Source organism: Mytilus trossulus, chromosome 6, assembly GCF_036588685.1.
Source record: "Mytilus trossulus isolate FHL-02 chromosome 6, PNRI_Mtr1.1.1.hap1, whole genome shotgun sequence".
Lineage (NCBI taxonomy): Eukaryota > Metazoa > Mollusca > Bivalvia > Mytilida > Mytilidae > Mytilus > Mytilus trossulus.
In genome coordinates, this window is record NC_086378.1 from 17,864,703 (window position 1) to 17,873,210 (window position 8,508).

Below are 8,508 nucleotides of genomic sequence, written 5' to 3' on the forward strand. Positions count from 1 at the left end.
TAAATTAAGTTAAGAGGGGGGCAGTAAAAAAATTATGTGAATTAAGTTTTTTTTTATCTACAATGAACTTCTGATGTCGTCCCTTAAGGAATAAAAGTCGTATTTCTAAGCTAAACACGAATCTAAACACAATCATAAAAAACATTGTATTGAAACACGTTAAGACCAAACACATGTAAAAAAAAGTGCACATAAGATATGCTTAGAATTGTGTTTAGGATCTAAACATCTGAACAGTGTATACAGGCGTTATACTGGAATAATGCTACATAGAAAGTTCACATTTGCGAAGCTGAAATCATCTCGTTTGTCGTAAAGTTTGGTTAACAATCAATCCTTAGTGCCAATTTATAGATGTAAGTTCAGATATGAGGCAGACAATTAAAGGTATCTGGTGTATCCATTATAACAAGCTCTACATGACAGATGCGTTCAACTTAGAGAACACCATTTATATAGCGGAAAGTGAGGTTAAAGGAAGCTGCAAAAAATTCAATGCCGTTACGCGGATATTAACATGCGAACTCTAGAAATGCCCGCATCAGTACGTAAGCCAGAGAGAGAAAATATGAACTTTGTTATAATTGACAATTACGACAAATATAGAAGACGAAATCACAAGAAATACCCAGAAAATACTCGGCAATTACGTATTAATGATTTTAATGTGTTCCCGTTTTTATGGTATGTAAAAAGATTTTCAAATCAACATTTTGGTATAAACAAAGCGCTTTTATCTTAGGTTTTTACTTCTTGGTTTTAAAGTATGTGAATACAGTGCGTTTTTATGACTTATCCTGCTCGAGATCCTTCTTCAATCTCCCCGTGGTGAGCTGAGGACAACAGTCATACACATGTTTTGATTGACAATTCATACGATTTGTACAACTGGCTAATGAAAGGCAGCAGTCCTTTTGTGCCAATCACTGGTTTTCAGGGGTATTGTTTGCGCCATATTTTGTTTTCAAAATGTATCAATTGCGCCAATATTCGGAACTCATTTGCGCCAATTTACCTTAAGGATGTTCACCTCTGAGGAGCCAAGAATTTCTAGAATTAAACTTTTTTTTAACCCGATTTTGGGGTTCATAAGACTGTAACAAAATAATTGGTGAAGAAAAAATCATATGGTGGCGCACTTCTTTTTTTGCTACGGCCCTTTGAAAATGACCAAATTTGATGATTTTCCCATTTTTCATCTCGATATTTACCTATTTTTGGGGCTATTATCGTGAAAAAAATCACAGTTCCACAATTAAACTTTGTTTCATACTTTCTATAAAGATGAAGTGGACCAATCTAAATAAATTTTACTTTAAAAAAACTATAGGTAGGTGTTAATATAAGAAAGTTTTATCATATTTTGACGCTTTTTTGTGTAAAATTTACCATGCTGTCCGAATTATCTATGTTTGTGATTTTTCTCAGTTTTTAGAACAAAGAGCATATTATTTCAACTTTTTTGTTATAAATGATTGAAAAAATACATATCTTAGAAATTTGAAAAGACCAAAATGATATGGGATGTACATGATTCTTGTAAAATAATTTTTTGTATCCCTCACCCATTTTCCTAAAATTTTGGCTAAAAATACAGACTTGAAATGTATAATATTAATAAAATATACGGATATTTTTATTCTCATAAAGATACATAGTTACAGAGAAATTAGTATACAATTATAATACCATTATACTGCATGCGTAAAAAAAATATGGAATAAGACAGTTCATTTAATTGTGTATGTTAAACACAATGTAACTAACCAGGAGGGACGACAACTGATAATACATGTTTAATGAATCTTGCTAGTTTTTTCTAATACAATAATATCAGTTGATGAGAATAACTGATTATTTTGCAGTATTTGCATTTTTTTGACAATATTTCGGTAACAATTTTTTCCTTTCTGAAATAAAAAAGTTACATACAATGCAGGTTCTTTCGTCTCTTTGAATTTTATGCCATCTGCCCGATTCAATGGGCAAACGATGACAGCCACATCTGAATATACATAAATAATACATAAGATATGAGGGTAATAACGACAAATAACGTTCAAAACAGAATTCATTCTTAAATAAACTATAACAAATTGTTTTACTTGAATTAAAAATGTCAGACGACCATTCTTGCTTAAATTGGTCTTTGAGTCTAAGTTCTACACAGTTTTCTATCCAATCTGTAGAAAAAAAAGAGACTGGAATCTCCATACATTTGATAGACCACAATTATCAAAAATGCTTTTAACAAATTTCAACCATTTGCTTTCAAAGCCATAATTCTCAAAATATATAAACAGCAATTTGTAAAGAATTGAGGAGATTTTTTCATCTTCCCCATTTACTAATCTACACCAAAATTTTATCATTCGCATTTTAACTGTAAGCGAGATCGGAAATCGTCCGAGTTCTCCATAAATAATGCTGTTTGGCGTTGTCTGCTTTAGGTTTAATATTATCTTGCAAAAACGCAAGTGTACTGATTCTGAATTACAATCTGCATATTGACCTTTTTTTATTTAAATTTCAGCAATTAATTATTTTCTGATTAATTAGGAGTGAATGGTGTCTGTAAAGGCTAGTAAGCGGATATTATTAGAAAACATGTCACGACTTGGATTAGAGGCTATTCAAACAGGGGTGTCAATAATTGCATGTAATATTTTTCAATAAGATTAAGTAATTTCTAATTCAATTGTGATTAAATTACCCGGGGCGATTTTTCCATAGTAACGTTACATATTTCCTCGAATTAAAACTTTATATAAAAAGGTAACATCGATTTTCAAAAAGTGTGAATTTGTTTTAATAGCATAAGGACATACATAATTTATCATGGGCAGGTTTCTGGTTGCTGAACGGTTATTTCTTGGATTAACTAATGCAGTCTTTCTGGTAAGTCTTATTATAATTTTATTTTATATATATTATAGTTGAGGTTTATAGTAACGATGCACTAACATAAGATTTATATTTTTTATACTCTAAAATTATATAATGGCCCGTAAAAAAGAGACATAAAATATATTGTATGATATGATCTGATAGAAATTAATACAGTATTTAGTATGATAAACAGGATCATTAATTAGTCACTTTGGAGCTTATTTCCAAAAGGATGCAAACAACTTTTGAAGAAAACATTTTTTCTTATCTACGTCCAAATTTATGCAAAAAGAAATAACTTCAAGAATTTTTCTATTTTGTATGTAGATTTTGATTCCGTTCTTACATTCACAAAATGTTCCATGACAAACCGTTCTTGTCAAAACTATGACCTGAAAACAAATTATAAACTGCGATTTATATAAAAGAAATAATATAAAAACACACACACACACTTAGATTACACAAAATCACGTATTACTGGCTGTTTATGAGCGGAGACGTTTGATTATGAAAATAGACTACAACTAATAAATATTCATTTAGTTTATCAAGAACCTATTTTGCTAAAAACTCATTTGATATTTTGCATTATTTTTTAAGATTAATTCATTATTAATTCTGATTTAATACTTGTATTTCAGTTTTTTGGAGCAGCTTTGACCATTTTTGGATTTCTCCTTCAATTTGTAGAGGCGTTTAACAGTTATTACTCGAACACTATAGTTAGTTTAGAGACATCGTTATCCGCCGCTGGATTTTCAACTCGTACATTAGACTTCAGTCTGTCAGAGTTTGCCGGCTACTTGCCCTTGGCTTTAATGGTCAGTGGAGTGTTGATATGCATTATATCGTTCCTTGGAATTTTGGGTGCTACAAGAGAAATAACGTGGGTTCTCCTGACCTATGGTGTGATACTTATTGTATTGATGATAACACAGATTATTACCTTGTCCATCTTCTACTATCAACCGGAACTGGTAAGAATCACGAACACACACACACACACATTTATGTAAAGCCAAGAACTTGCATAGCTAATGCTTCTTTTGATACAAACCATAAATATTAGCCTTTGTGAAACCTTTGGTATAAACATACCAAAAACATAAGTCACAGTTTAGACAAACTATCATATGTTTACCAGGAGATGTAGAAATAGAAAGAATTTTTTAAAAGATAATGTGAACCATAAGAACACCCAGCATAACACACGTTAAACAATTCCTACAAAATATTAAAACATGGCATTAACTCTACATAGATTCCAAGATTAAAATTTTGTACGACAGACGCGATTTAGGAAATTTGGTTACTATTTTAAAGTACAAATGTATATCAATACAAAAATGTAAATTGTATAATTTATGCAATTTGACCCAACAAATTCACTTTGACTCTGTATAGAATATTTTTTCCTAATTCAATGAAATGCATGCATTATATAATTGAATCAATTTATCTTTCAGTTCACAGATCCAATTAAAGATTCCTTAAAGTCAAAGATAAAATCAGATTATAAAGGCCTAAATGGAACCAATTCTGTATCTATTGGTTGGAACTTCGCTCATCAAAAGGTAAGACATCTGTCAAGAAAAACTTAGGATTGACGTGTCTGTAGTACATGGAGACTATACACACACTAAACAATTTCTCGAAATGTCTTTTGACAACAATATGATAATGAATAAAGAGGGACAAAAATATCCAGTCATAAATACCCATTGTGTTTGTTATTAAAAATGTTTTTATACTTCCAGTATTCTGTTCTAAAGGACAATCTGATTTTTCGTTTTTTTATGTGTTTTATGGCTTTGCCCTATATTGCCAATCTTTATTTGGTATATCAGTTATAATACCTTATGTGTGTCTTAACTAAGAGAGGGACGAAAGATATCAAAGGGACAGTCAAACTCATAAATCAAAAATAAACTTACAACGTCATGGCTAAAAATGAAAAAGACAAACAGACCAACAATAGTACACATGAACTAAAGAATAAACAACTAAATTATTTGCGTTCGATCGTTCCAAATGATTAATATTATGACTTTTTTTCAGTTTTCTTGCTGTGGCGTCGACAGCTATCATGATTTCATGGGAGCCACGAAATGGGTGCGTTTTTATACAGATGTGAACGTCCTAGGAACACCAATTAGCTGTTGCAGAACCTTACCAACATCAAAAGACTTTACCTGTGCCAGACATCCATTGTCGGGCACAAGTAATAACTTCCACAAGGTATTTTTACTTATGATAGGCAACATTTCGGGGCCTTTTTTTTATATATATATAACTGACGATTCTGAATGGGTTTTGTTTATGTTCAAAGGTCTCACGGTGACCTACGTTAATTTGTGTGGCATTACGTCTATTGTGAATAGTTGTCTCATTGACAACCATACCACATCACGCTATATATGGCATATGACTATTGTTAAAAAAAAACTTAGAGTTTTACATTTTAACCGGAGAGCACGAATTTTCTTACAAAAGTGCTTGTCTGCACCAGGTGACGAGCCAGGTCGAGCCTGGAACTTCTGTCCTTAAATGATGCGCGTACATACCGACTGAGTTAAAGAAGTGCATTCTTGGCTCAATCGATCACGACTGACTAAGTATCTAACACATTTACTAAGGGAAGCAATCCCGTCACAACATATTGAAAGCGTAACTTACCAATGAAAACTAAATACATACTAACAGTCAGTCAAAAATTCTAAAGTGTACCGCTGACGATTGGCCTTTGATTTTTTTATGTTAAATTTATTTATAACTTTTTAGACTAGGGTCAGTTGTATAGACATCTGTCATTTGGTACATTCAGTTGTATAGACATCTGTCATTGGTACATTCAGTTGTATAGACATCTGTCATTGGTACATTCAGTTGTATAGACATCTGTCACTTGGTACATCGTGTATTATATGTGTCGTTGGATTGATGTCATGGTAGTCACGTATTCTATCTCACTTACTTATAAAAAAAAGACGGAAAAATAATGTAGTTTATTTTTATTTTTGATTATACACAGGGACAAGCTACTAGTTACAAAAAATAATGTTTTATCTTATTTTTTAATTTCAGGGATGTTTTAATGCGATGTGGAATATGGTTGTAGGCAACCTTGCAGTAACAGTTCCTATTTTATCTGTTTGTTTATTAATACAGGTATGTATAAAAAAGAAAACTTTAAAAACAATCTTGTTTCATCTTATGTCATGACTTTATATATATAGTACCTTAAGTATTAGGTGTTTGATGCATCGGCAGAACTAGTGTATTTTGCGATTCATGGTGACGGTCGGTAAATGTTGCTAGATGTTTATTTATGCCATTCAATTTTACGCGTCTGTTGTCGTAATTCAACATCTTCAATTACGACACATATTTCATACAATATCCATACAAAAATATAAAAAAAAAAGAAAAAAAGAAAGGTAAAAGGAAGAAGTTATCTATTGCTGCAATATCTTTTATGGTTGTTTTGTACCACGTTCACCGCCTTTGTAACGAATATCAACATGGGTGTTCTGAAGTGCAAGCTTTCTTTTTAAGATTTGTTTAAAGTGTTGCTTTAAAAAATATGAGTTTCTTTACTATTATGTTTTTCTTTTCCTTTTTTTCAGATAATATTCATTATAATTACTATAGCTATAGTGTACGCAAATAAGAATGACGATAAGAAAGATGAATACAAGAAATTCAAGCCAAGTAGTGATGACAGTTTCTTGGATATATCTACATGGAAAACTAAATTGTAAAAACTATGTTTACTCTGCTCATAAAAACATGACTGTATGCGTTACACATGTGGTCTGCTATTCTGAGAAAATATGAAGTTGAAGTCAAGTAGGGATGACAGTTTCTTAGACAGTTCTACATGGAAAACACTATTTTGTAAAAACTATGTACCCTGCTCACAACTATACACGAATGAATGCGTTACACATGAGGTCTGCTGATAGTGTTTATTAAAATGAAATACATGTACTTGTATATTTTCTCTGTTTTTTCCATTGCCGACCTTAGTGTGATTAAGTCCATTTTTTCTACATTTTTAACATATTGCTCATGTTCTCTGTGCATAGAGTGAATCTAGAATTGAATAAAAAAATATATACATGTTGTACTCTTTGTACACAATACATTAGTTAACACCCCAATTCTGACCGCAACCGGCTGTGTACTTGTACACCCGTAGTGTACAGATATACTAGTGCCCCATTTTTGCAAGGTTTTGACTACCGTTTGTCAGAAGACTATACACATTGACCATAATTCTACCTTGATGAAACTCATGGTTATTGTTGTGCGTAATATAGGTCACGTTTTCGTTTATGTTTTATAGAGGTTTATCTATTGATTCATTAATTGTTATGTTGCTGTATATATATGCACCTGTATTGATCTACGTATTAAAGGTCGGAATTACAGTGTCGCTCATTTTTATAATTTCAGGAACGGTCTTAATTATAAAAGAAGGTTAGTTTTTTTCATTTCTTGATACTGTCTTGTTTTTTCTCTCTTATTTGATATATAAAAAAAGAAGAAGATGTCGTATAATTCCAAATGAGACAACTAGACACCAGAGACCGAATGACGCAGAAGTTAGCCACTATAGGACATCATTTTGTTTAGTTTGCGGGTGATTTCCCCCATGGTGGCTACCAATTGGGAAATATTTAAAGAGTTTTTTTCTGTAAAATTTCAAACGAAAAAATCAATCTTACTATAGGAATAGGATTGTAAAAGTATGAAGAAACAAATAAACAAGATCAAAATTAACCAAGTTGAATGCCTCTTAAAAGGTTTTGCAGGAGTGGACTATGAGAATCATCTTGCACGTAAAACCCACATGGGCATTTTGAAATGTTGCAGGTATGCCAGGCCCTTATAAAAAAATATCATATCAGATAATGAACCTACAAAAATTTAGTAAACTTTGGTCCGTACATGATTCGAATGAAGTAATTATCTCATTGGTTTAGTGATGTGCTTATTTCTTTGTCCATTTATGTTTTTTTCATATCTCATTAGATAAAGGCACAGCTGTGGTTTTAAATTGTTTATACCAATTTTTTTTCTATATTCATTTCTTATTTTTTGTCGTCCAGGTTTTTACTTACTGCAAATATCCGTAAAGATTTTTTTTAAACATATGTACTGGTTTTCTGGATGAGAATTGTGTTTTATTTTAGGTCTGATAATGAAAAAATGATAGAACGTTTTATAATAGTTTAATTACAGTATTTCATATCGCCAAAATTTGCAATGAAATTTTATTACAACGAAAATGTATTTTATACTCTTGATAGTTGGTTTGTATTTGTCTTATTATAAAATCGTTTAATTAAGATGCACTTTCGTTTAGGTTACTATATCTATTTATTATTAAAAGCAGGATACTTGATCTTGTTAAAAAAAGTAACGTCAATATACTAGTAGTTATAAATTAAAAGAAAGATGACACACCCTAGGGAATATGCACTAAACTTAGGTTTTATATCATAATTGTGCATTTTTAATCTCCCCTTGACACCCGACCTCATGAACATTTTTTAACAAACGTGCGGGTCGAACAATGGAACTATGTTCCATATTATTCAGTTTAAAGGG

At 31.4% G+C, this 8,508-nt stretch overlaps 1 protein-coding gene across 1 annotated transcript; it reads left to right on the plus strand.

Annotated features, from left to right (window-relative positions):
- The first annotated feature begins 2,705 nt into the window (after nucleotides 1–2,705).
- On the plus strand, nucleotides 2,706–6,894 carry LOC134720881 (tetraspanin-16-like). The gene is made up of 6 exons (XM_063583429.1): nucleotides 2,706–2,898; nucleotides 3,534–3,869; nucleotides 4,359–4,466; nucleotides 4,951–5,130; nucleotides 5,977–6,060; nucleotides 6,519–6,894. The coding sequence occupies exons 1-6, from the start codon at nucleotides 2,839–2,841 to the stop codon at nucleotides 6,651–6,653; spliced, it is 903 nt and encodes a 300-aa protein (XP_063439499.1). The 5' UTR covers nucleotides 2,706–2,838; the 3' UTR covers nucleotides 6,654–6,894.
- Nucleotides 6,895–8,508: the final 1,614 nt, after the last annotated feature.

Coding starts and splice junctions, on each gene's coding strand:
- LOC134720881 (XM_063583429.1), top strand. CDS start 2,839: ATGGGCAGGTTTCTGGTTGCTGAACGGTTATTTCTTGGATTAACTAAT. Junction 4,467..4,950: donor GGAACTTCGCTCATCAAAAG/GTAAGACATCTG, acceptor ACTTTTTTTCAG/TTTTCTTGCTGTGGCGTCGA. Junction 6,061..6,518: donor CTGTTTGTTTATTAATACAG/GTATGTATAAAA, acceptor CCTTTTTTTCAG/ATAATATTCATTATAATTAC.